This window comes from Struthio camelus, chromosome 1 (genome assembly GCF_040807025.1).
Source record: "Struthio camelus isolate bStrCam1 chromosome 1, bStrCam1.hap1, whole genome shotgun sequence".
Taxonomy (NCBI): domain Eukaryota; kingdom Metazoa; phylum Chordata; class Aves; order Struthioniformes; family Struthionidae; genus Struthio; species Struthio camelus.
Window position 1 is genome coordinate 43,195,245 of NC_090942.1, and position 27,741 is coordinate 43,222,985.

General features: G+C 38.6%; 3 protein-coding genes across 3 annotated transcripts in view; 1 reads left to right on the forward strand and 2 right to left on the reverse strand.

Annotated features, from left to right (window-relative positions):
* CAPS2 (calcyphosine 2) overlaps window positions 1–6,436 on the reverse strand; it is a 32,885-nt gene extending 26,449 nt beyond the window's left edge. The window contains exons 1-5 of the mRNA XM_068935895.1: window positions 6,064–6,436; window positions 5,392–5,501; window positions 2,929–2,975; window positions 1,319–1,364; window positions 1,070–1,189 (exon numbers count right to left, since the gene is read on the reverse strand). Coding sequence (XP_068791996.1) covers window positions 1,070–1,189; window positions 1,319–1,364; window positions 2,929–2,975; window positions 5,392–5,472 — 294 coding nt within the window. The 5' untranslated portion in view covers window positions 5,473–5,501; window positions 6,064–6,436. The remainder of the gene's footprint in view (window positions 1–1,069; window positions 1,190–1,318; window positions 1,365–2,928; window positions 2,976–5,391; window positions 5,502–6,063) is intronic.
* Window positions 6,437–7,813: 1,377 nt separating this feature from the next.
* Window positions 7,814–15,964, reverse strand: CCDC107 (coiled-coil domain containing 107). The gene is made up of 6 exons (XM_068935903.1): window positions 15,775–15,964; window positions 13,333–13,538; window positions 12,058–12,124; window positions 10,744–10,834; window positions 9,431–9,540; window positions 7,814–8,860 (listed from the first exon to the last, which is right to left on the reverse strand). Exons 1-6 carry the CDS (start codon window positions 15,923–15,925, stop codon window positions 8,583–8,585), a joined length of 903 nt encoding a protein of 300 aa, XP_068792004.1. The 5' UTR covers window positions 15,926–15,964; the 3' UTR covers window positions 7,814–8,582.
* An 838-nt stretch (window positions 15,965–16,802) lies between these two features.
* LOC104140702 (GLIPR1-like protein 1) lies at window positions 16,803–27,149 on the forward strand. The gene is made up of 6 exons (XM_068935913.1): window positions 16,803–16,984; window positions 18,635–18,880; window positions 21,388–21,491; window positions 24,629–24,714; window positions 26,217–26,243; window positions 26,339–27,149. Exons 1-6 carry the CDS (start codon window positions 16,814–16,816, stop codon window positions 26,491–26,493), a joined length of 789 nt encoding a protein of 262 aa, XP_068792014.1. The 5' UTR covers window positions 16,803–16,813; the 3' UTR covers window positions 26,494–27,149.
* The last annotated feature ends 592 nt before the right edge of the window (window positions 27,150–27,741 follow it).

A 27,741-nucleotide genomic window follows, 5' to 3' on the forward strand; every position in this document is an offset into this window, starting at 1 on the left:
AATTATCAAAACCTCTCCTGTATGAATGATCAAATAAAAAATTGTACATTCTCTTTTTTTTCAAATTTCATTCAGGTATGAGAAGTCTTTTCCTGCACTCAAGGAACAACTTTAGCAGCCGAGTAAATAAATTATAGAATCACAGAATAGTTGGGGTTGACAGGGACCTCTGGAGATCACGTGGTCCAACCCCCCTGCTCAAGCAGGGTCAACTAGAGCAGGGTACCCAAGACCATGTCCAGTCAGGCTTTTAATATCTCCAAGAAGGGAGACTCTACAACCTCTCTGAAGTTACACTATTATGTGTATTATATATTACACTATATGTAAATTTATTATACCAGATATTGATCCTGAACGGTGTTGTAACTTTATAAAATTGCTTGTTAACAGCTGGACCACTGATTTTTCCTTGTAAAGCACCTAAGATGTAAGGCAGGGTAAGTTTCTCAGTCATATGAAAAAAATAGTAATACTGATCAGGAAATTTTAACAATAAAAGCTCTCTGACAGACTGAATATAATTCCAAAGTTGACATCACAACTCTGTTTTAAAGATTAAAGATTAAGAAAAACCTCTAAGAAATGGCTGCACTTAACTCCAAAAGTCTCTTTCCAGCCAAAACAAATTATTCCTCTTTAGAAATAACGTTTACATTTTGTAAACCAAGGTTATTTTCTTCAATCATATGCTTAATGACCACTAATTATCTTATCTTTGTTATTTTCATAAGTTCCACTTTGTTTAGAAAGATAAATCACAGTTACATGCTACCTCAAAGCTATTAAACTTTCCAATTGCTTTGGCAAATTGTTAATAAAGCCAGCTGCTAATACATATCTTAAAAATGAGGGAAAGGGTGAATGAATGAAGAAAACAGTATTTCTGTAATAGTCTACAAGCTTCTCAGTAAGAAGTACTTCACCAAAAATAATTTGGACCAATAGCACTTGGATATATAAGTTTAATCAAATGAAAAAAGAGAAGCTGTATAATAAAACTAAATATGTTTGTCTACGTTATCCCTAACAGGGCATACTTTAAAGAGATTTATAATGACAAACTAACTTGTTGAGCCTGATGATGCTGTGCATATGGTGTTTGTAATGACGTTCTCCAATTTGAAGATGAATCTAGAGAGCAAGTATGCGGATAACTTCTGCTGTATGGTATGTAAAAGTCCCCATCCTAAAATGAAAAGGACAAGCAACGGTAATTTTTTTTTTAAAAACAGATTCAAAGCAAAATTATATTTTATTAGAATTCATGCGTTGCAGGAGTTTATTACTACTCAAGACAAAATTAATTTATAATTACCTCTTCATCAGAATCTCCCAGCTTCCCTAGATCGAGGCATGGCACCCTGCAGGAAGTTGAAAAGATTTTAATAGCAGTATGTTCTCCTATTTTTCAATTACAGCAAAAGTAAGCAATCTACTAATTATTATTATTAGCTCCTTCACAAAAACTTCTCTACTATAAATAGTTCCACTACAACTGGAGAGGGCCTACTTGGCAAAATCCCTAGTAAGCCCTCTTGCCATTTCAGGAAGTGGCCACAGAGCTTTCCTTCATCCCTTGTTGCAGAGTACACTAGCAGCTGCAAAGGGCTCGTGAAAGGCCTAACTGCACTCCAAGGCTCTGTCAGTAAGGCTATCCTGGCTGCTCTTCACTCTCCGCCAGGAGCTGCTGCAGCAAGGGCAGAAGTCAGGGATCCCTTACTCCCTTCCTCCACAACAGATTTGTGGCAACTTCCCTCTATAATCAGTCACAAGACAGGCAATGGGGAATAGCTTTTTGAAGGTTTGCATCCCAAAGCTGTTGGAAGAGAATAATACAGTGGAAGCCAACTCTACTTCAGTATTTCATTCTGCTTAAGGAAATTAAAACATCTCCAGCTCATGAACACATTTCTGAACTTTGTCTGTGCCTTTGAGAGGTTGCAATAGACAAAAGTTTCACAGTTCAGAGGGTTCAGCCCAGTCCCCACTGATTTTCAGTGAGAGGTGGCTTGCATACCAAGAGGCAAGTTACACTTTTAGCACTGCAGCAAAAAAAAAAAAAAAAAAGCGTAGAAAATGTAAACAAGTTTTTATTACAAACACACTGGACAACTGCAAGTCACAATAAAACTTGCAAACTGTACCTTAAAATAGTCTCATCAAGACAGCAGATTTCAATTTCAAGCATGATAAAACTTCTTCCAAACACCTAGGTATACTCTGGAGCAGAACTAAAATGCGTATTTTTCCTATTTTACTATCAATATTTCCAAACAATCCTATTGTAACAAAATTACTTCTTGGAAGGAGAGAGTGCTTTAAACTCCAGTCTTTTTCATTAGAGCCTGACTGACAGCACGCAGAAATTGAAGTTGTTTAGCTCAGATATGAAAAATCCTACCTCGTGGTCATGTATACTTGCAAAATAACGCAGAAAGATACGCAGGCTGTAAAAAATTCAAGTAAATAAAAATTCTAAAATTCCAAAGATGGTGCTTGGAAGACCTGATGTTCCTTATCTGCAGACAAAAGTGTAAGGTTTTAAATCCTATATGCACTGCACAAATTTCCCACTACTTGTAAAAGCTCTTCGCAACAGTTTATTTACAATTTTTACTGTAATACTGGCAAAGAAAACCAACAAATTAAAAGAAAAAAAGCTTTTCTCTTTTTGCAGACCATTGAGTATAACTCTCCCCGAGTACTACTCTGCAGTTAAGCTCAACCAAAACCAAATGAAGTTAATTTCAATATAAACAATGCTTCAGAAATTCTACTTTAAGTATAAATCATAGAAAACAAACCTTTGATGATAAATTTCACAGAGCACTGATATACATGTCAATAAAAACACAAACGCATTTTGTTAGTAATGCTATTTAGTAATGCACAATTAAGTAGACTGATAAATAGGAACAGACTTACTCTGGTGGGCGAGGACCACGAGTAGCCTGTGTATCTGATCTCCACCCCTAAAAGGATGATAAATTATTACATACCTACAAGAATAAGATCTAAAACACACAGTTGTTCTTTTAGCCTCCCCTAGACTATTTAGAAAGGATGCCTCAAAACATGTGAGACATATTTGACTGTGATACTATTAATAAGAAAACAAAACAAAGACACTTCTCATTTAAAGTTCATTCATACAGATCATAAGCGAGACTAAAAGACTCAATATTCATCAGAACAGAAACATTTTTAATCATTAAGGACCCAGAATAGAGATAGTGTCCACGCCAGCTATTAATAAGACATTAGAAAATACTCCACACTCCTGGGACTTTGTACAATCGTTGCTCACAAGGTCTTAGGTCACGTGCTCCTTGTCGGCTGGGGAGTCTCTGAAGCAAGCCCTCATCCAACCCATAAACCAAAAACCCAATATAGATAGTCAGTTGGCTCCCATGGAGCTAGCTCAGATCTCAGAGAAGCATAGATATTTGCTGTACTCTGCAATCTTAGCTTTAATATAGTACCACATGATGACGACTAGACAACCTCTGTACTCACACAGTTTATTTTGCATAATATTACGCCACACGCACTTTGCCATAGAGCAAAACGGTAACACGAAAAAAAAGATCAAAAGTCAAAGCTCCATCTATTCCACCATCACGTTTCTGAAAAGAGCCATCACAAAATCCCTAGGACTGGGGCAAGCACATAGTAACAATTCCCCCAACTGCCCTCCCAGTGTGAAAAAACTTGCGGTTCAAGGCTGTTCTGAGCCAGGGCCAGCATCTTGGTTATTAACACTCTTCAGTTCAGCTCAGAGATCTCAGCATCACAATCTGAACTGAGCAGACATCCTATTTCCAGCTGTGGCCCAGTATCTTTCATGATTTGAGAACGGTAAGATGGGAAGGGAAGGAAAAAAAAAAAAAAAAGATCACAGTTGAGCAACACTACCCTCTAGTGCCTTTAAAAAAGGCTTTTCAGTTTTTTTTTTTTTCTCCCCTCTCTACAGGAAGGTCATGCATATAAAACACCACCACCCTGTGGTCAGATACCTAAAAAGCTGTTACAAGATCTAACACAATTTAGTCTTATTCTTAAGGATATGCTTACAGATGAATATACAGTTCATTAAGTCACATATATTTTTGCAGTGCTTTAAATCACAAGTGTATATATATATTTTTGTAGCATTTCAACTACCGTAAAATAAAGCATTAAAATAACTCCTTTTCCAGAAGGCATCTAGCCATGAGGAAAGCAAACAATCACATCCACAAAATCACCTTGAAGACAGTCCAAATTTACTAGTTGAAGAACAGTTTTAACCTAGTTTTAATCTATGATTTACCAAGCCACCAAGAAGCAGAAGTATCAGGAAGTTCACATTTGGAAACTGATAGGCATGAGGAGAAGAAAAAAGGAGTAAGAGATTAGAGAAAAATGGGCACATTTCTTTCATAACCTACAATATATGCCCCAAATGCTGTTGTTGTATACAAATCTTTCATTCTCCAAAAAAAATTGTTAAAGGACACCACTATAAGATTGCTTAATATGGGTTACAAATGGTGTCCTAACATTCCAAATCAAGCAAAGAAGGAAAACAACAGTTTGGCAGTCAAGCTCCAGGAATTCCTAATGTGGTCTCCCATCAGCAACATGGAAGTTCAATGGGTGTTTGGGGGCTGAGGGGAGATTACAGATTAACTTTTAGTTCACGGGCATAAAGTACACATTATCTCCGAGAAAGATCAACTGTTATTAAAAAAGTTAGTGTTTACATTAGTTATAATAAAAACAATGGCTCTTGTAATCTGATATCATATTTATACTAATCAAGCATGTAATTTCTTTTCAAAAGTTAGCGTGAAAGTTTGTGCTACAGTAATCATGTGAGAGTTACATACATACCTTATTTAGTAGGATACCTGAAAAAAAAAATTCCCTGCATAACAAATGCTGAGTACTGAGATTTATTTTACATCACATCAGTCTGTAATTACGCCTTCTGAAATCATGTTTTGGGGGTTGCTCTATGTTATTGCTCCCTTATGAAACAAAACCCGTAACTACACCAAAATCTGGTATCAGATTCACCAACAGTCTGAAGCAGCGCAGAGCCCAGGGTCAATTCTCTGTTGCACTTAATTGCAAGTACTGACTTGTACCCGAGTTCCCCACATCCCAGGTAAGCACCTAGAAGCATTGGTTATTTTAGCATGGCTGTCTCTCTTCTTTGAGATTCTTTCCTTCATTTGAGAAACTGATATATAGAGCTATAACTTTATGACAAAAATAATTTCTTAAAAACTTTCCTTCTCTATAGTATATATGATAAGCTTGAACCAAACACTTCCTAAAGTGTAATTAAGACATTTGCAAAAACGTCAAAGGAAAGCAGCCATAAGCCTTCCATTCACATACTTGACCATGTTTCTTCCCCCTGGAGGGCAGCTGAGTCTGCCTTCGAGGGGATGCAGCAACTCCTTTAACCTCCAAATCCATGCAAATTTGATGATGCCCTTCAGAATAAACTGAAAAACAGAAAAGACTATTAGAAAATCATGTATTTTCCATTTAAGTACTTTTGTAAATAAATATTACTACATGAGAAAAAAATACGTCCATCACTGACAACTTGGGAGTTTTCTTCAGCAAGCTACAAAAACATTGCTAGCTTCCTTTTTCCACCTCCTCTTAATGTTAATCGTTCCTTACTAATGGTTTACCAGGTCTCTATCTAAATTTCTCTTTTAGCTTTAAGTTTCAGCTCCTTCGTTGCCTTAGCTTTACGCTGCTGTAGGTACCCTCTCACGTCCGCATTACCAATTCGTTACCTCTTGTCAACGTCAATCCTTTTTTTAATTCCCTGATTATTTTTTTATTCCCCATTTACAACTGCTCCCTTGCTCCCAACTGCAGTTTGCCTCCAAGAGCTTCAGACCCTCATTTTATCAGGGCGTTACCCGCCGCTCCGCTAATTTCTCCCCCCACCTAGCCAGTTTTGAGGCAAGAGCCTGTTGTTTAACCCCCAGCAATCAGGCACTCCGGCTCTAAACCACCGCACACCGGAGGCTGGCTCTTGTTTCTACTTACTGAACAGCTTTTACACGATACGAAGCCGGACGCAGAGCTGTACGGCCCCTCAGCGAGATGGCGAGGGCCGTTTGCGAAACAGAAGTTAACTGCCAAAAAAAAAAAACAAAAAACAAAACAACGCCACCACCAGCAGGCTTCCGGGCACGGGCCCCTCCTCAGGGCCGTTTAAAGTGAAAACGCCTCCCTCTGCACACAACCTCCAGCCTGTTACTGAGATGTCCTTTGCCAGACGAAGGCACGGAGGGAGAGACGGGGCGGGGGGGAGGGCGCGACGCGACACTGTTGCATTTCGGCCGTCACCAGGCAAACAAACCAACTGGCTCTCAGAGGGGCGCTGTGAGAGGGAAGGGAAGCGTTGCGCAGCCGCGGCGCCTCAGACAGCCCCCGGGGAAGGACGCCCCTTCCCGCCCCGCCGGGCGCTGCCCTCAGCAAGGCGCCAGCGCCGCCAGGCTCCCCACCCCAACCCCCCCCCCCCGTTGCCACGGCGACGGCGGCGCGGCCGTTGGGTGAGGGCCGAGGGCGGCTGCCGCCGGGCTCGGCCTTTGATCAGCGCGCCCCGCAAGCGCGTTCAAAAATACGTGGTCGTTGCCCAAGCCGAGTGAGATCCGATGGGCTGTCGTTCAGCAACACCGAGCAGAGACGGCCGGCGGTGCCGCTTCCGGGCAGGCAGCGCAGGTGCCGCAGCGCGCTGCGGGCTGCCCCCCTGGGCCCAGCTGCTACACCGCGCTGTATCCCGCCGCTTGCAACGGGAAAGCAAGGCTAATTCAGGGCCGTGCATGGGACACAGCAATCGGGTGCCTGTCGTAGGGCAGCCTGCACAGCGCACGGGTTCGTATCCTAACGGGGGCTGAACCGGCCCACGAAGACGGCCTCTTCCTAAAGACCTCGACATAACAGGGAAAGAGCTCGCAGTGATCCTCAGCAGCCCGAGGTCAGCGATACCGCAACTGCCCAAAAGCAGCTTGAAGCTCCTCGGACAAAGGGTTTAAGGATCAGCAGCATCCGCAGAAGGCAAAATGGGAATGCCACCGCATGGGTGACTCGGAGACCACCCAGGGCAGAGAAATCCTGCAGGCGAGCGTGTCATCGACAATGCTGGTACTATCTGGAGCACAGTGCTACTGACCAGCATCTACACCTGCTCTCACAGCACTGAGTGATGGAGCTATGCAGATGTAACGCCTTGGCAGCACAGCAAACCCGATCCCAATTCCTTGATTCCCTCTGATCAAAGACTTTGAAAAACACATTAATTAGCCTTAACAGCCATCTAGCAGAGGGATAGCCACTATGCAATTCAGAGGTTTTTTTGAGCAATTCCAATTGTCTTCAATGACCAGACTTAGGCCAGTTACTTTTAATTAAACTGCATCTAAGAACCAGGTTCCGATTCATCCATTCTGCCTTGGGAAAAATTGCTCAGCTCCAGACAAAGCCTGGGTTGGTGGTCTATCAGTCTTCTACTGTCAAAGCTACCTGTTAAGTAATTTCTGCCATTAAAGTGTGCCACTTTCACAGGCATGTACACCAACTAAACAGAAAATTAACAGAAAATAAAGATCTGGACCAAAATCATTGACAAAGGAAAAAAGTGCTTTTCTGAGCATTGATCTTAAACATTTAAAAAGTCACTGTCAAGGCAGTATAATCCAGTTTAAAAAAAAAAAGCCCCCAGTTCTTAAATGATATATAGTAATATGTCTGCTAACACTGATGTTAGTTAAGAGCAGTACAGTGAACCAAAAGGCCAGGTTCAATAATTTTATTATACCTATGAAATAGCTAATATTACTAATGAGTATCAGTCAGTTATTAGGCAGCTGCTGTGTTTAATTGGTGACACTCGGGGAAGAAATGGAAGCGATCCAACATACTGTATTAAGGTTCAAAGTGGCATACAAAACATCAATCAGGCAACAGCAGAAGTGAAGTGATAGGACTTGGTTTTGACACAAATAAACCTAGCTTAGCAAACAGACATAATTATTTTGAAGTAGTGTCTGGGGCTAAATTTCTCTCTTCAAACAAAGTCTGTCTATGAAAGCATCTCTGAAATTTAACTCCATACTGTTTTTCATTCCCCATTAGAGAAAAGTCTTCTATGAAGAGCTAAACTCATTAGTGCAAGCACTTCAATGAACTCAAGAAACTCACAGTTTAAAAGATGCAGTAAGCTTACTAGCTACAAAACATCTTTGAAACATCTGTTCATTATAGTTTTAATTATAAGAGATCTCCATATTTTACTGAAGCTTCAGGTATAATTACAATGCATTATATACAGAGAGTACAGAAATATCTTCTATAGGAAAAAATAAATAGAAAAAGTATGTAAACCTCCCAAGTGAAATTCTGCTGCCATTGAAGCCAGTTACAAAACTGCCACAGATACTAGCACAGACAACATTTCACCCTCTCTTTAAAGCATATTGCAGTGCATGTAACTTGGTTTGAAACAGTTTAAAGTGCATACAGCATTGTGGAAAAAAAATAAGCTTTTGAATGTTTTACGCATTTCATTCGTATCTATTACGTCTCCTCAGTCCTCTCTCTTCTGGTTCAAGGACATCTTTGTTTATCATTTCTTGGTCTTCCATCACGTCCGGATCAAACACCTGGTTTACGTCACATTCATCGTATAATTGATCCTCTTCTGTTCTGTAATCATTATCAACATCCTCAAGCAAATCTTCATTACTGTCATCTTCTTGGTCATCTACTTCTTTCTCTTGAGAATGTTCAGCAAAAGACTGAATGAGATCTTCAAGTTTCTCATTACAAATGTGGCTGACATCTTACAATTTACCAAAAAAAAAAAAAAGTTAAATTTACTTTAAATTTATTGCAAGGGTTCCAAGTTTCGAAGTCAGTTTAAAATTATTCATTTGTTTCCTCTCTTTTACAGCAGCCCAGGTAATGCAAAATTTTCCCACTCTTAACATTTTAGGCTCCTCCTGGACTGCTATGCCTCTCGGAAGGCTCCAGCTGAACCTAATATATATTTTGCTCTTGAATGTAATAATGCAAGCATTACCCAAAGCCTCACAGTTTACTCTCTGGGAACCCTCAGTCTAAAGTCAGTTGAAAGTTAGCCTGCTTTTACAAAGCAGAATATGACTGTTCACTCTATCCTTCTTCAATGTAATTTAGCAATTATTCTCAAAAATATTCGCAAATGATAATGGATCACAAATTTGTAATTAGATACACCACAGACAGGCAGAACGGTACTCCTCCAGATTAAAATTAATTCCCAACATATTTCAGCAAAGATGCAGGAACTGAAAATTATTATAGTAAGATCTGTTTAGTCTTTTAAAAATACAGACTACTACAATATCTGTCCTGCTGGAAATTAAAGTACCTTTCATCTTGTTTTCTGATTTATCCAATCCACTTTCTTTCATCAGTCGTCTAATTGACTGGAGCTGCGTCATTATTTCGTCTTTCTGTTCACAAGCTAAAGCATTAACACTGGAAAAAAGATAAATGTCAGCAGTTGAAAGACTACCTCGGAAATGAGCGCTTGGTAACATTTCACTGAAAATGCGTAAGATTGGAATATTTCTTTCAGTGGATAAATACCACAGCTAAGTTAGTGACACACTTAGGTCAAGCTTTTCTTTGAAAACTGCAGTCTTAGAAGGCAGGGATTCCATCAGATACTGCTACTGGCTGATTTAGTCACTGAATTCTAAGACTGGAGCTCCAATGGCTGAAGCTGAGCCATGACTACTAAAAGAAACAACTAAAAATGCAAAATATTTTATTTTTAGGACAACATTGCCTAATGTAGGACTTCACAGTTTAGAGGCTATTTTCATTTATTTCAGGCTTTGTCTACTCTCTCCCTTCTCCATCACTACTATAAATTTGTAAAGCAGTCAAATTGATCAGTGAATTTACTATTTAAAAGTTCCAACACATTAAATTCAGGAGTAACACTAAAGGAACAACTATGAAATGCTGCCTGTTTTAAGCTAGGCTTCATGAAAGATGTCAGTCTACACAATATGTGCAGCAGGGATACTTATATTTCTCGAACACGGTTAAGGTCCTAGCTCCTTGAGGAAAGGACATCTTTAACGGTACAAGAAGGTAATATTACTTATTCTCTTATTTTGCACTATGTCAGAAAGTTAAGTTTCCCTGAAACACACACATTCACTTACTAAATTCCTCCCAAAACATAAAAATAAGCAGCTATACCTTGGTAGCTACTTTTGTCTTCTTCTAACGGTATCAAAAGAAAGAAACTCAGTCTGCTACCAGAAATCTAATTTCCATAAAAGCTTTTGAATGCTACTAAGCTTAAGCCTTTTTTTTTTTTTTTTTTTTTTTTAAATATTACTCTCCTCAGTCCACGTTAGCTTTCACCTGAGTACACAAACTGGTTGAGCCATGGTAACTTGATCTTAAGTCTGAGCTTTTGCATTTGTTTGGTGAATAAGAGGTAGCAGGTGCCTGAGGAGAAGATGGCAAATGCCAGAACTGGTATTACCTACAAAAGGCTAAAGAACTATTGAGTAATTAAAAAAGGTTCGTAAATACTGTTCCCTATGTATGTATAAGGAACTTTGAGAACTCTACTTTTTACATTCTTTGGAGAATTTCAACTGACAAAAAATGACACTAACTGAACACTCACCAGTTTGAATCACAGTTAGAATCACTCACCAGTTTGACAGTGGATCCAACTGAGTCAATAAGGAGTTTAACATTTTCTCTGTCTGTGCTAGATGCTGCTCCAGTTCTAAAAGCTGATGCTCTAAAAAAATAAACAAACTCTACATAAGAAATGCACTACCAAGAGGATATTAAGTTTTATTTTCAGCTGGCCAGATGTAAAAACAGGAATATACTAGTTCTTTCTCTCTAAAGTTCTAGACCATGAAAAGCAAATGACGGGGTAAGAACATGACGGGGTAACACGCCTTTACTAAGTGTGACCAAAAGTCCATCGCATGCAATAATCTGTCTCCAGTATTGTCCAAACAGAGGATACCTTGGCCAAAACTGAGCAAGCATATAGGCACTCTTTCCTCAAGCACTCTCCCAGACTCCAAAACTATGCAGGTCCAGGACTTCCTGAGACAGAGGTAGCGTCTTTACACTTACTGCAGCGCCCTGAATTTGTCCAGTCACACTTTGCCATTATAATCAACTCTTATGACGGTACCAGAAAAGCCAAAGGCACTAGAGTCGAGAAGAGTACACCTCCTCCTAAATTACAAACCAGTTTTGAGGAAGGAAGAATACAAAACCCAAAGATGGCTAGTAGGCAGTCTAACAAATTGCTACTGAAACTGACTATGCATAAAGTGCACAGTGACACCAGTAGAGACTTCTAGTTGTTTACCAATATAAAAATGTGTTTAGATAAGGAAAGAAAAAAAAAAAGTAGGACAGCAGTGGAACTTAGATACACCATAAATATTTCTCCAGGTAAAGCCCCGATTCTTGGCATACGGGGACTAGACAGAATCAGATATTCAAAAGAGTACTCTGTATCAAGAGGAAAGAGAGAGTATCACTTGTTTCTTCTGCCTCTTCTTTAACAGTCTTATGTTTTTGACAGGTCTACTATTTGGCCCAGAAATACAATAGCCTATATAATTGTTTATCCATACTGTTCCATTAATACAGTCCAATTCGACAGCAGATTGTTATATCCTATTTAAACATCCTACTCTACTTAAGAACAAACAGGTCTTGAGCAACAAAAATATTACATATCAACAGGCAGAGCACCTTAATGTATTATTACAGAATATTGTTCTGAAGAATATTATCATCTGGGGTTTTCAACCAAATCTCTACCTAGTGCCCCAAGTTTATGGAATAATATATTTTTTGTAGGTTACTAGTGACGTTTAAATAACTTAGGATTGCTCTTGTTGAGCTAGACCGCATCAATGAAAATATATAGCTTTGTTTTAGTAGGAAATCTGCACTTTTGATGAATGTATGCTTTTTGAATGGGTATCTTACCCGTTTCCTTTGCCTTGTCCTCTGTATTTTTTTCCTTCTTGGAGAGACTTTCTTCCTGCGACTTCATCTGTAATAAATACCACTGTGTTACAAGAGTGCATAACTATTTTGTATATTAAAAACAAAAACAAATTTAGAAATTTTACTGAGAGCAAATAGTGACCACAATCATTTGTGTTCCATTAGACCTTTGCTTCTGCTTTGCCTTTTTCCTATCTTAAAATAACTCTCATAATTTAAACAAAGACAACATGACTGGCAAAGTTATAGAAGGAAGTGGCTGCTTCTTCACCTCCAGATTTTACAAGTGCCAAGAAGAAACATTCTAGATTACTGGATCCAGTCCCCTACAATTAATCACAAAATAAAACTCCTTTCTTAAAGTGATAAAGATCCTATTTTAAAAATACTTACATTCTGGTCCTGTAAGTTTTAATGTAAGGAGTTGTAATATTGTTTTTCTGATGTTTGAATTATATTTACAACCCAGTTAAATTTACTTTTAAACCCCCAAGCTGTTCAACCTCTATGTTTATCTTGATAGGCTGTTGCATTCTACTCACATATGAGGGCATATGAAACTGACTATGGAAATGAAGATGCTCCCTCTAGTCCTGTTCTAATTTGACTTAATCTTACTCTTCCTATAGGACAAGTAACAATATTCCAGGAGTACATCAATATTGCAGGTGTATTCTCAGCACTGTAAGTCTTCAATATCGCTTACTATAAACAATACATATCAAGGCTGATATAAAGAAATCCTGATCATGGGTTTTCCCTTCTCAGTTTACTAATGGTATGGAAAGTATTGTATTTCATGGATAAAAGTCTCTGTTGCAGCTGCGTGACCAAATTTTATCCTATTGCTAATCTAAGGGTACTATTCTGCCAGAGTCATCTCTGTCCCATACTCCAACTCATTCCAAAGAACAAAAAAGGAAGTGAAATACAGATTAAGCTTAAGGTACAACCTCTGGTAACAGCACTGGTTGTATCTTCAGATTCTTATTTGAGGCCCAAGTGGGGAGTCTGGGGCGGGGGGAAGCGTAAGAGTCTCACTTCCTTAAGCATCTAAAAAAAGATAAGTCAGAAGCCTTCATAGGAAAGAATGAGACACGCTACCATTTTAATTTCACAGCTCACATTCAAAGTCAAACTGAGCTAGAACTGTATTTTAGACAGCCCCATACACATGGGCTCTGAGGTAGGAAAAAATAATCCGGTAATACTTTTTCCTAATGTCTATGATTTAATACTTTTTATATCACTTACCTTAAGAAATTTGTATGCTGCAAACACTCCCACACCAAGAGCATACAGTGGCATCAGGGTAAAGGCTAAGTCTCTACCATTTCCTCTTGTTCTTTCACTTTTTATCTCTTTTTCCATTGCATTTCTCATCTGCTGAATACTCTGGTAAGTTTTACCTTCAGAATTTCCTGTATTCGGGTGAACTTGATGAACTGTCTGAGGACTACCTTAAATTGTTTGAAAGGAAAAAGACAAGGTAAGAAAGGAAACTGAAGATACGATTAGTTTCACAAGTGGAACTAAGTCTTTTTCTTTTTTTATGGCCCTCTTTATTCATCACTCCTCCAAATGGCATGGTCAGCCCTGAATTCAAACCAAAGTTACAACAGACCACTCTTCCATAACTAGAATGCAAAATTAAATCTGAGTAGTAAAGACTTTCAAACTAAACTTCTGTGTTTCTTCAAGATACAAGTTTTAAACTTCCTCATTAACAGCAACATTAGTAAATTCAGGGCAAACTACAGAAAGGTTAGACCCAACAAGAAACACTCTGATCTTGAAATTAAAATACACTCAGAGAAACTATTAATAACATTGCTAACAGTTACAAATCAATATTTTCCACGTAAAAAAGAAAGGAGTTAAGCAGAAACGGAATTGTCCTGTGCAAAGGAAAACAAACAAAAAAAAAAAGTATTGCTGAAATAAGTTTGCTCTGTTACTGCTTCGGCTATTTTAAAAGCAAGATCAGTATTATGCAGATACTCCCACAGGCTTAAAAGTGCTGTACCTCTGCAAATCAAGTATTTACCTAAAAAGACGACTAGAGAGTAGTGAAGACGTGCAACTCGCAAGCCTTAAAATTATTCTTAAAAATTATATTTTTGCACGTAATTTGCTTGCCAGAACAGACAACAGATGAAGGAATAGGTAGTTTCATGTCTTGAATTGGGAGCAGTGTTACTTGCTACGGTTAAATCTATGGTCCATACTAGTTTCTTACATGCATGTCCTATCAGCTAAAGAATGCAGAAACTTGCAGAAACAAGCAGCAGATCATTAGGAAGCTGCAGGGGGAGGGAGGAGAAAGGACATTAAAGTTTCATACTGATGTCTCAATTGCTTGCCTGGACTTATGGCTTTCAAGTCCCTTTGAATGTTTTGTTCATCTTAATTTTTCAGAATCAAAGATGCTACAAAAATTCCCGAATAGAAGACCTTTATGCAAAACACTTATTGTCAATTACTATTAAAGTATCAATTAAGTATAAATAAAATTAGAGTCAGGTTTAGGTTGGAACCGGAGAACCCAGATAGATGAGAACAGCAGATGTGCCTAAAGTTTATTTTATACAGTACTGGACCAACACATTAACGACATATTAATATGCAAGCCTATTAAGTGTTGTTTTCTAAAAGGTTTGGTTTGAGAAGAATTTGGTCTACAGCCTGTTACATAGTGACTGTTTCTGTTAACTGAAAGAAATCTGAAAATACAGCCAGGCTAGAGCCTAGGAAACTTACTGAGTCTGAGACCAGTTGGGAAGAACATACTAGCTGCTCAAGACTCACCTCTTCTGCCTCTGGAAGGTACTGCCAGGGAAAGGCACAAATACATACTTCGGAGGATTTCAGCAACACTGCTTGCTTTACAGTGCCTCGGAAGGCATTACAGTCAGTCAGAGTTGCCTCAAATAAATAAGCTGCTTGTTATTTGCCAAAACTAAAACGGACCTTTGAACCCTTACAGTTGGGAGTCAAATCCTTAGTTAACATACACTAATGTAACTTCATATACATGTATACCTCTAAAGTTTTAACAAACAATAACCTGTTTACCCAAGTAACGATATCTTCTATAGAAAAGCATCTTTAACTCTTTCTAATAGAGTTTCTGACTAATTTTGTAACGTTCTGTCCTAATGTTTACTAATAGCAATACTTGGTTTTCTTACTAAAATCCTAACACATTCAATTTTTTTTCTCTTTTCTACATCTCAGAGATAGTAATCTGAATAATAAATAATGCCAATGCAAAAAGTTACATAATTTTATATATATATATATATATATATATAAAAATAATGCCACCTACTCATCAAATGCACTTGCTAAGACACAAGCTTCTGATACCAAGGACTTCCCTCAATTTAGAGAGCAATTTTCTTAGGACAACAAAGAAAACAGTCAACACAGTAATTAGAAAAACGAGCAGAACATAAAAGAGAGAGATTTACGGTGGAGACGTTAAAGCACATACACTAGCTTGAAGCTGGTTCATAGCGCCTTTCCTGTTCACGAGGCCGTATAAAACACTCGGATCTCCCCCCAGCCCCCATGCACGATTAAGGCGATCCGTATCACCGCCCTCCCCGTTCCCACCGGGCTCTTTAACGCGCGCGACAGTTTTAATTAACTGCCGCGAGGAAAGCGAACCACAGCGCGGCCCCGGCCTCGTACCTCTGCGGTGCTGCTGGGCACCGGCCTGGCCGCCTCGCAGAGACCTGCCGGCCCGCCCGCCGCCTCCCCCGAACATCCTGGGCATGACGACGAGGACGCAGAGCACCAGCACCACCGACACCGCCACCTGCTGCGCCACCGACAGCACCATGGCCGCCGCCGCCCCGCCCCGGCCCCGCCGCCGCCCCGCCGCCGCCCGGCCCCGGCCCCGGCCCCGGCCCGGCCCCGCCGCCTTCCGCACAACGACGCGCGGCGGCCGAGAGGGGAAGAGAAGCGCCCGCGCCGCCGCCTGGCAGCGCCACGGCGCCCCCTGGCGGGCGGCGGAGCGCTGGGTGCTGCTTGCGAGGGAGGCGCCGCGGCGGGCAGCGGTAACGGCGCGGCCGAGCATCCTCATGTCCCTCATCGGGGTCTCACAGATGCGGCTCCGTCGCCCCAGCGCGCTGCTCTGGGCGCTGGAAGGAGTCGGCTGGGAATCTGCCGCCACTCTCCAGCATCGTTCCCCATGGCAGGCGCTTTCTTAGGGAGCCGAGGATGGACCCAGCCCCCAGGCAGTCCTGAAGGGAAAGACGACCAGCACCACGCCTGAGATGATGTTGTTAAGATCACGTTTTAAAACATTTTCCACGCCAGATCGATGGAGACTTAGCTTCTCCATAACGCTGGCAGCCGTCAGCAAAGTTAACTCACCCCCCCCCCCCACCCCCGACACCTCTGTGTTGAGAGACCCTTGCCTAGGCACCAGCGCCCAGGCCTGTCCTCAAGGGAGGTGGTGACTCCTGCCGGCCTGGGGAGCGCCTGCGGGGGCGAGGGACACACGGAGCAACCCGCCGCGGTGCTGCTCCGCCTCATCGCCTTAGAGGCAGACAGGGGAGACGGCCGCCCCCAGACCCGCAGGGGGCCGCTTGGGTGAGGGCTTCCCCAGGCGAGGCCGCTGCCGCCACCTGCGCGGAAGGTTCCGGAAGGGGCAGGGCTGGGGGGGGGCAGGGCGGGGCTGCAGCTGTTGGTGCCTCGCCAGTGACCGTTGGAGCCGGCGGCAGCCATGAGGCCGTGGCTGGCGGTGCTGGCGCTCTGGTCGGTGCTGAGGGGCGCGGGCGGGAAGTCGCCCACCTTCCCGAGCATCACGGACAAGACCTTCATCGAGGACTGCGTGCGCGGCCATAACGACTGCCGCGCCAGGGTCAAGCCTGCCGCCAGCAACATGCGGTACATGGTAGGGACCGGCCTGTCGGGGGTGCGGGGGGAGAGGGGGGGGTCTCTGGGAGATCTCTGCGCAAGGTGACTGACACATAATTGCTGCCTTACAGTCAAGTATCTCTAAGTTCACTTGGCAAGAGATCTTTGAGTCAGTTGTAGACAGATGAATTGGAAACAACATACATTAGGACTTGATTGAACAGGCAAGCTGGAGGTTCATGTTAGCCCCAAACTGCATGAGCTGGTCCTGCGTGCCCAAGGGATTTCTTGTTAAGAAGAAGCAACAGGCCAGTCACCAAAACAGATCCAGACAGGAGAGCGTTTGGCTCTGTGCCAGGAACAAGGATATGAAATGCAATGCCAGGGCTGAAGAGGATTTCTAGGAGCAAGGAAGATCTTTGCCTCTTTGCTGAAACAAATTGCACTTGAAAAATTTGGCTTGAAAGAGTTAAACTAAACTAAAGATGTTAGAAAAAGTGGATGTTTAATGATTAGTGCAGTTCTGTACAAGAAAAGGAAAGTGTGATGAGCAAAGACAGTTAAAGGAATAGTGAAGGAAAGCTTGGGAATAGTTGTTTACTCTGATATTAGTGGCTTGTGTATGTATGGCTTGTGTATGTATGGGATTGAAGCTGGAATGACAAATATCACCTTGGAAACGAAGAAGCTGTAAAAGATGCTGCACCTAGTTTTAGTATTAAAGAGTAGGAAAACCAGGAGAAATAATGAATTTAGGTAGCATGCATGTAGAAAGAACTACAGACCTTGAGGAAAAAACAGTATCAGCAGCCAGAACAGTTTTTGAAAGATCTGCGTAGAGGGTAAGAATGTACTGAAATCTATGTTTGCTCATAAGCTTAGGCAATGAAATATGGAACTTTTACATAAGACATAAAACTTTAAGAGTACTTTAAGGGTAACAGAAACCTGCTGAAAACAATTTTGAGTGGAACACAAATACTGAAGGTCATGCATGTTCAGGAATTAAAAGTTGCGTGACTGTGACATGCTGCAAAGAAATAAGAGTTCAGCCGAATGAGTTATTGGCCAGTCATTGACATACTTACCTTATGAAGCAGCCTTTGTAGAATGCTCTATTGTGTATTTAAAGCATTACTGTGGAAGGAGTTTGTATTCGTTGCCAGAGGGTCTTCTTCAGATAAAAATATTTCAAATGTATACATCTGAATCCTTAGTAGCTGTGCATTTTACTTTTGTTTGTTTTTTATGTAGATGATAGAAATTCTTAATGAGCTATTTAAAAGAAAAATATAACAAAGTTCTAATTAGTGTTAATACTTAATAATATAATTAACAAAGGCTACTTAATGTGAATGAAAGTAACTTCTTATCTGAAGATAAAAATGCATGGCAAACATTTTTTTCAGTTGCTAGCAAGTGCTCTTACAAAGTTTATTTTTGACAGGAAAGGAGGAATAAAATATATTTTCTAATGCAATCAGTTTATATTTCTGTGCTGCAACAGGAAGAGTCAGTGAAAATAAAACACAGCTACTTGCCTGAATAACAGAAAGCCTGTTTTTGTGTAATTCCAATATATAATGCCTCATTTCTACTTTATTCTCTCTGACTGTTTTCACATGCTTGTTACAAATTCTGTTGTAACTTAGCATTGCACAACTATTTCAACTTTCATGTTTTCCAGACTTGGGATGCAGCCTTGGCAAGGACTGCCAGGGCATGGGCAAATAAATGCATTTTTAAACATAATATACACTTAAAGAAGAAATACCAGTGCCATCCTAATTTTACAGTTGTTGGAGAGAATATTTGGGCTGGAAGTCATCAAACATTCAGTGCCATTGGTGCCATTAACTCCTGGTATGATGAGATCAAATTCTATACTTACGAGACACAGAGATGTACAGGGGTGTGTGGTCATTACACTCAGGTAAGAGCTATCTTTGGCAGAATGTTCTGTATAGTTTATGGTACAGTCCCTACCAGATAGATCAGTAGGGGCTGTAAATATTTAATAGAATTGTATATATGATTTGCAGCAACTGTGAGTTTACTGTCTTCTCTTGGAATCTCAGGCTATGGCTATACTGTAGGTTACCCCTGCACTGGTTAATTTTCTTGCCTTTACTACAATATTATCCTCACTGAAAATGCCTCTATTCATTTCATAGTGTCATTACTACGTGAACTCTAAAAAATCATTTCAAGTTCTGCATAGCTTGGAATTCTGTAAGTTTGGAGGTACTGTTTGAAATAATCACAGTAACTGTAGAATGTCTATGAGAACTCAGTAAAAATATTAGCAGAAGGAGAAAATGGAAATTCAGCCAAAGTAAATTGTATTCTTTTTATAAATGTTATGAGAGAAAGGTAGGGGGGAAAAAAAGAGCATCAACAACAGAAGAGGCCATTTGTGAGATAGTTCTGATTTTTCAGTGGTAATTCTGACAAACGTAATTCTGTGTGGAGAAAGTAAAGTTTTTATCTAAACACTTACTGTTTAAAATGTGTGTATGCATTCCCATATTTTAAAAATAACCTTTGCCAGCAGGATTAGTTTCAGCTATTACTAAACGTGCAATGTTTCACTGATCTCAAACAGTAGACAATGTTAACATAGACTCAAATCTGAGCTGGTAAAATGACTATTTAAGTTCTTACCTCAGTATGAAAAGCTACTTAGACTGCTCCTTGTTCAATTTATGAATGAAAAGGCTGTACAGTAGACTTACAGACAGTGAAACTGTTGCCAGACACAGTAATAGCTGACAGTTCTTTTTGAATGGACTTCAGATTAGGAAATGAAAATAGCAAACTCGAAGTTACCAGAATTATTTGCCAAGCATTTTCTGTTTGAGACTTCTTGCACCCCTTTTCATGTCTTTTCTCACTTATTTCTCCTCAAGTGTTAATTCCTGTTTTCTGCACCGGGTTCTGCCTGTAACAAATTCAAAAGCAAAGTTGGAGGACTTATATTTTACTGTTTATTGGGCAGTACGTCCTTAGAAGGTTGGAACTGGACAATATCTCAGGACAGTATTCTTCATTTTTTCTTTGGCATGATAAATTATAAAAACTTATGTAGCAAGGTAGCTCCTACCTTTTTAAAATGTTCTGTTCTACCTAGTCTACATAGAAGTAAAATCACTCTAAAAGAAAAGTGAAAGAACTTCCATAATTCTAGCATTTCTTTCCCCCAATTCAGATTACTTATTTCTTAATTGTTAGTTGGTTTGCCCTTAATATAAAATATTAAGTCATAACAAAACCTTCAGGCATTTCAGGCAGGAATAGAAAGGGAACTAATCACTGGAAAAAAACAACTAGAGTGTATGAGTTAAGCACTAATGAAAATGTAAAAGTACATATTGCTTCAAAATTGATAGGCAAAGACTCTGCATGATCAATGAGCTTGTAGGTTCAGGCACAAAACTGAAAATGAGTAATATTTACAAATCATAAATAGATAGGTCATGTAGAGCTGCCAATAGAATAGCGACACAGAAATCTCAAAACAATGGAAATGTGCAAAAAATCATGTGAAACAGTTGCATAGAGGCCTATGAAATGCTCTGTCCTTCCTCCAGGGTCCAGGTAACATATCATTAAACATTAAGATCCTTTCCTAAGAAAGATTGTATCTGCTGAACATAACTTCTTCTAGTATTTATAATTGAAGAGATGGAAATTTTGAGAATGTTCAAATCAGTTTGATAGGCCTCTATTCTTTGTGCTGGGGAGATCCTAAGAGTAATCCATTACATCTTTCAGTTTCCCAAAAGTGGACTGTATAGATCATCTAGATCTTCTAGGTATATAGTTCAACAGTTTTTAGATGGCTTCAATACAGGTTAGTCACGTGCAGAAGGTGTAGGAAGAATCTCCAACCATAAGCAAGGATGTTCAAACTATAAGAGCTAGTAAACCGTCTTTTTTTTCAGTTGGGAAGATAACTCGGAAAGCTTTAGCGTTGCATAGCTTTCAGACTAACTTGTATTAAGTTTGCTGTAGTAGTCAGCCAGACCCCTTTTCACACACAGGAGAAGCCTTCTTGGAGTCCTGAGTTAGCAATATTGAAACTAATTAAAGAAACTGTTGGAAAGTTGCCACTAATTCCCTTTTTGTCTCTGGGAGTACACCCATGGAACATAAATCAGTGACTTCTACTGAAATTGTTCTGTAGGCGATTCTGGAAATTTGCAGCGTAGCTCACTTAATCTTGAGGTATGATTATATCACTTAATCTTGAGGTGTGAATATTTAGAAGTTCATCTTAAAAAACTTGCTTGCCAGCAACATTTTTTGTGAGTAGACAGGTCAGGGATTGCAAAAGGAAAACAATATATAGGATCTCTGAAAATAAATTAAATTATCTAGTTATTCCAATAGGTCACCACTGAGCACAGTTTTCACTTTATTTTAAAAACCTTTTTTTAGGTTGTTTGGGACCATTCCTATAAAGTAGGCTGTGCTGTTACTTTTTGTAAGAAAGTTGCAGGAATACGAAATGCAGCACTTTTTGTATGTGACTATGGACCAGGGTAAGTTGTTAATTTGAATATTAGCAAGATGAAAACAACTGTAATAACATTTAGCTGAAAAAAAATTGGGATCTTTATTTATTGGTAGCATTGTAAATGCAATCAGAGAAAATGATGATCAACTACTTCAGTTAACCAGAGAGCCGTAAGCATTAGATAACGTACTTGCTTTGTTTTTAATCTGTTGACTTTTCTGATAACTCTCCTTCTCTGCCAATCTTAAACAAACGAACCCCAAACTCTAGCTTAGGCCCCACTTTATTAATTTTTGAGTCAGAAAAAATGAGGAAGTTGCTGCAGGGTACAGCTGTCACAGCTGGAATTACCTCTTGCAGGGTAATTCTGCTTTAAAGGGTAGCAAAGCCTTACAAATGCCCTTGGATCTAGCAGGATATCACGTAGCTTACTGGACATTCTTCTCCGCGATCCCAGTAAGCTCTCCCAGCTATATGCTTTATTTTACCTGGTTGACAGGCCCTTTTGTATTTTAGTTCTTCAGTTTCTGTACCATAGGCAAAAAGTCCAAACTAGAAAAACTGAACACTAACATCTAACTCTCATTTCTGATAATCATGGCTGCAAGCAAGAAGTATAAACATGCTAGGGAATCCTGAAGGGAAGACTAGATTGAAACTGTAATGATTGATCAGATATTGTATCACTTGCAGCTACCAAATTACCAAGAGCTTTATGCATTACGTGAGTGAAGGGTACTGCAACATTTACAGGATGTGAGAAAATTCCTTTTTTCTGGAGACTTAACAGCATTGCTGGGTGAAGCCAAACTGGCTGTCTCAACTGGACTCAGTGGATCCAGCGAACTGTTAGTGTCTCAGGTTGGGCATTAGCATTGTTATTTTAGATACTATTTAGAGTTTGCGGTCTCTGGCCCCATTGTGACATCAGAAGCCCTCTCCTTGGAAAGTTCCAACTTGTTCCAAAACAAATCAACTCCTTCACACTTACGATGCTCGAGTCGTTTTGAAATCATGTAGTTTCCATTCTATACTGTGAAGGAAGTATCTACTGAGACCTTTAACAATGCCTTCTGAGACATCAGTGTGTGGCAGCTCTGCTTCCTTTTCCAAACTCTTTTTAATTATTCTCTTTCCATTTTTAAAGTTTCTTCATTTTGTTTGTTTTATCACAGGAAGAGATGGTGATTAATCATGCATTGACTTCTAAGGAAACTAGTTAAATGCATACAAGTCAGATATCCTTGCTGCAAGTCATCTTCACTCTCAATTTCTTCTCCTCCATTTGGAAATTGCATATCAAAATTACCAGAGTGACTATATCACTAGGTGGTTAAGAATATCAAATATCATCAGAGACAACTGGATTTTAGATGCCATTGAGAGGGTTTATTCAGCATTTTGCTGTATCAGCAATGCTTGCTTCTGTTTTACTGCTCTGTACGAACCTTTATCTTAAGTCTACTTTAGCAAAGTAGGAACTCTCTCCTGTTTGTGGAGCTGTAGGTTTCACTTATTTTCGAGTAAACGACTTCATAACTACTTTGTGATGTGTCTGGTAACATATTTCCATATTCCAGAATTTACCAGATTACTGGGTGTATTGTCATTTAAGGTTCTAGAACAATTAGTAACAGAACATCTCTAATCAGCATGATTCTATATGTAAGTGCCCCTCACTAAAGGGTGAGTTTGTAGGCAGATGGAAAAGACAATTTTAATTCTGTCTCCAGCTAAACAACAACAACTGAAGAAGTAGCTTGATCCGTATTTAACTGTTATCAAAGACTTTTTAAGTGGAAATGGGTGCATGTCAACCAGTATTTCTGCCTTTGCAGTCTTCCCAAGAGGGAAGAAATTGCTTCACTTTTTGATACTTTTTTTTTTTGTCTCTGAATATACAACAAGGTTCACACCTGGAAAGAAAGGACAGTGCTATTCTATTTCCTTATTCTGTTTTTCCTATTATATTTTCCCTGCTCTGTTTTCCCATTTGAAGAAAACAGTGCATACCTAGACTTCCTGCCAAATGAGAAAAGTGTGTTTCAGTTCAGAACTTTGTTACAGTTGTATCACCAGACACAATCTAACCAATATCTCAGTAAACTAGGGGAAAAATATGAGTTGATTAAGCAATCTCATCTACTTCACCCCAAAGATGGGTTGTTGAAAGGTCGTATTAAATTGGAAGCTTGGAGTCATCTTGGAGATTTCACATGTGGATTCTACAACATTTTGTAGTACAAATTAGATCGTCTTTAAAATAAAGGAGTAGTAAATTAGCTTGTTTCATTTTTAATTGAAAGGAATGTGGCACATCAAAAACTCATATTCCCATTAAATGTGAATTTCCAGTGTGTTAACTGCCAATAAGAAGGTACAAGGCTCTCCAAGACTGTTTTTATTTGTACAAACTATCTTTTAGTTTCTCAGATAGGATTCTGAGTTGTCTGTTTCTTCACTCATTTACTGACTTCATTTTCTGAGAGATTAATTTTTACTTTAGTTAGATTTAAATACATCTTGAAAATGATCAAACTCAGCAGTTATTTGTATAACCAGGCTTTTTGAGAATGTCATCAGGATAACTACTGCAGGCTGGTCTTTATATGTAAACACTCAGTCGGTTTGATGGATATTTAAGCATGTAGGGATCCCACAGTATTCACTAAGACTGCATACTTACCGTTAGACATTTGCAGACATTTTGCTGAATCAAGGATTTGTTTCTCAAGATTATAATTCAACAGTAAATAGCTCACAAGATTTTTTGGCTAAATAATTTGTTTTAAACTATTTTGAGAGTGTTAGCTTTAAAATTTTCTGCTTTCAAATCCTTTTCATTTTACCTCTTCTATTTAAAACCAAGCTCTATCCAGAACATGCTTTTTTTTTTTTTTAAAGTATTTTATTTACCAATGTAAAGTTTGAATAAAATCCTGATGATTTTTCCTTGAAGAAAAACAACAGCTTTTTGAGACTGTTCTCTGTAACAGGGACAGAACAATGAAAATGAAAAGAAAGGTTTCAGAACTATTCTGAGGTTTTTAATGAATTGTCAGCAATTTGTTGTATTTTCAATGTATTTTTTTAACAAATGATTTATTTAAAATTATGTATAAGGCAACCTATCCCATAGAAACTTTTCTTTTTCCTTTGTAGTGGTAATTTTGCAAGAAAACCTTATGCAAAAGGAGCATCATGCAGTAATTGCGCAAAAGAGGACACCTGTGAAAATAAATTGTGTAGTAAGTACAAGGAAATGTAAAATGCAATATGCAAGTGAACCACTACTTGATAAAGAACATTGTAAACTATGGTTTTACTCACAGCTGGTGCTGTCTCAGGTCCAGTTCACAAATAATTTAAAGATATTCTTATGACCAATTATGTTCCAAAAATGAATAATTAAATAGTTTCTATTTTGCTGAATCTGGGCCTCAGTGATCATTATAAAGTCCCACTTTGATTACAATTATCTATAGTTCATTATTGTAGTTAAATGTATTATTATTATTTCTATTGCACTCTCATATTCTGCTGATTTCACCGTGCCAAAGAAATTAGCATTCAGCTACATACTTTTTAAAGTAGCGCATAGCAGCAACTCTTTAGTGGTCACATGAGCCTTCAGAAACTGCATGCTTCTGTATTATTCATAAGCTATTAATCAGTTTTATTTAGATATAAATATTAAAATTTGCAGCCACTGAGTCTGTTGTGACTCTTTTGGAGCAACAGCAAAATCACATTTGAGAACGAGTATAGCTGACATTTACATTCTCCATAAGCAGTCACAGTCACTGTGGAAAAGTCACTTTGGTTCTCTAATTCATGTTAGAGTCGTAAAAGAAATCTTTCTCAGAGGCACACTGTCTGTCTCACCTATTCCATCTGTGGGAAAAAGGGCTGCATCCTAATTTAATTCTTAAGCTATAAAGTTTTTTGCCATGACAAATAGGATTTAGTCCTTAAACTGTTTTTTTTTAAAGCTCTGTTATTGACAGAAAAAGAAATTATTGTCATGAAATGCTAAACATGCATGATGAAACAGTACATGGTCCCTGTCAGGGAAGTGATCATTTCTACCTATTGGGAAGTCACAAGCTGGGAGTTTCCTGTGGCTAAAGTTAGGGCATATGTTTTTAAGTTTCATTTGAAAAAGTAGGAGTGAGGCTCACGGCTTTTCATTTAACAGTTATTTATTAACTTTACTCATTATATATGTTACTGTAGCTTTAGAAACACTCAGCAATCCTCTGGGTCTTAATTTTTAGGTAGCAGACTCCTCTGAAATGGAAGGCTACTGGTTTATACTTGATCCCAGGATTAGGCACCACTTGAGAAGCAATTTGTCTTCCTTTCTCATCCATAAATTTGTATTTGATAGTATTTACTAGCTTATGTGTATATTGTGAATATTACACAGTATTTCTTATTTTAAGACAAGAGAGGATACTAACTGAAAATAGAAAGGCCCTGTAGTATGTCCCTCTCTCCGTTATCATTATTGTTATAAGCAGTAATGCCTTTATGGAGACATTAATGTATTAAAAAGTGCTGTTGTTTACTTTTTAAGAAAACATTTTATCCTTTGTTTTAGTTTTAAGGTTTGTCAGTGAGAATTCTGAGAATTTGTCAGATTCTCCTGATTGTAAATCTGATTAATTTATTTTAGCTAACTAATAAAGGTAAGGGGAGAGAAATTACGGCTGGCTAGTAGAACTGTTTCTTCTTTTCCTTTTTCCAGGAAATCCACAACGTGATAAAGTTATCTGTACGTATTATAATTTTGCACTGTTATTTAAATTGCCTAGTTACTATAAATATCTTTGTTCCCGGTAAGACTTGTATTTATATGCTTATTTATAGATTATTCAAGATGGAATCCCCCGTGGGAGTTCAGAATTGTATGCGATGAGGCTTGTATTGCTCTTGCAGTTTTGAGACCATCAGTGATGGTTTTTGCTTTTATAGTTGCTTATGTTGTAAAAAAGCGTTTTGTAAACATGCATATGTCCACATAACTTGATTTGAAATACATACTGTCTCCTCAAGATACTCTCTAGTGAATTAACCAAAAGCGTCATACTGACATGACTTCAAAGACAACTTTCTCTGACAATTTTGTTATTATTCTGTGCTCCTTAGAGCATGCTAACATGCTAGGAAAATATTTGTGGGAAAAACTCTCTGGGAAAATACGAAGCTGAAGATGGCATCTGGTAAGATTTGGAGCATTAATTATCAAATTTACCAAAAATGTGCCATATCTTAATCCTAGAATTCAAAGAGAAAAATATATGTCAATTAAACAGATGTCACTTTAAATAGTAGCTTAGTGTGAAGTGTAACAATTGCTTAATTTAGGTGCGAAAGAAAGCTAGCATCGTATTAGGTACTCAGTCCTGTTTCCCTAAAATAACAGAATACCCTGAATAAAAGAAGATTCTATAGAAAGACAGTTCTTTAGAAATCTTAATGTTTGTGAAGTTAGTACAACTTGATATTTATAAAGTGATGCATTTATTGTCTCTTATTCAAAATGAGAAGGTTTAGATTTATTAAGTATTTTATTCCTAACTCCCTCTAAACAGAAAAAGTTAATCAAAAAGTTGAAAAGAAAATATGCTTACTTTTAAACTTTCCATGTTCCTTGTTTTTACATGTGCTGTTATTTAAGCGTAGCATATTCCTGGCTTTGTAAGTGTTCTAAAGTTTTAATAATAAATTTTCTTTATTTTATCTGTAAACTTTTCAAGTGTCTTTGATCAATACAGATTTTGCTCTTTTATATCCAAAGCATCAAGTCTTTCATTAATATACTTTAATTTCAGTTTCACCAAAAGACAGATAATGGTTTTACAAGAATTTTAAGTTATTTTCCTGTCAATATAATAAACTATATTTTTTCCCTGGTTATAGGTGAAGCAGAGTGATAAGACTATCCCAGCATATTAAAATACCAAAAGAAGCTTAAGATTATTTTAGTCTTACCTAGTAAATGCCTGTATTACTGTATTACTTCTAAAGTTCATTATCATTGGGTAATGTTTCGCCATTACTGTAAAACAAACAAATAAACCCCCCCCACACACACAAAGTCAAATTCTGCCATTTACTTAATGCTCAGAACTGAAAATGAATTGACAGAAAATATCCAGGCGTTCAGCTTTCAGAAATAATTTGTCTCATACTTTCTTTTTCTAAATATGTGTTTGAAAATTTAGGTCTAAAACACTGCAATTTATTATCTAAACCTATACTGACAATTA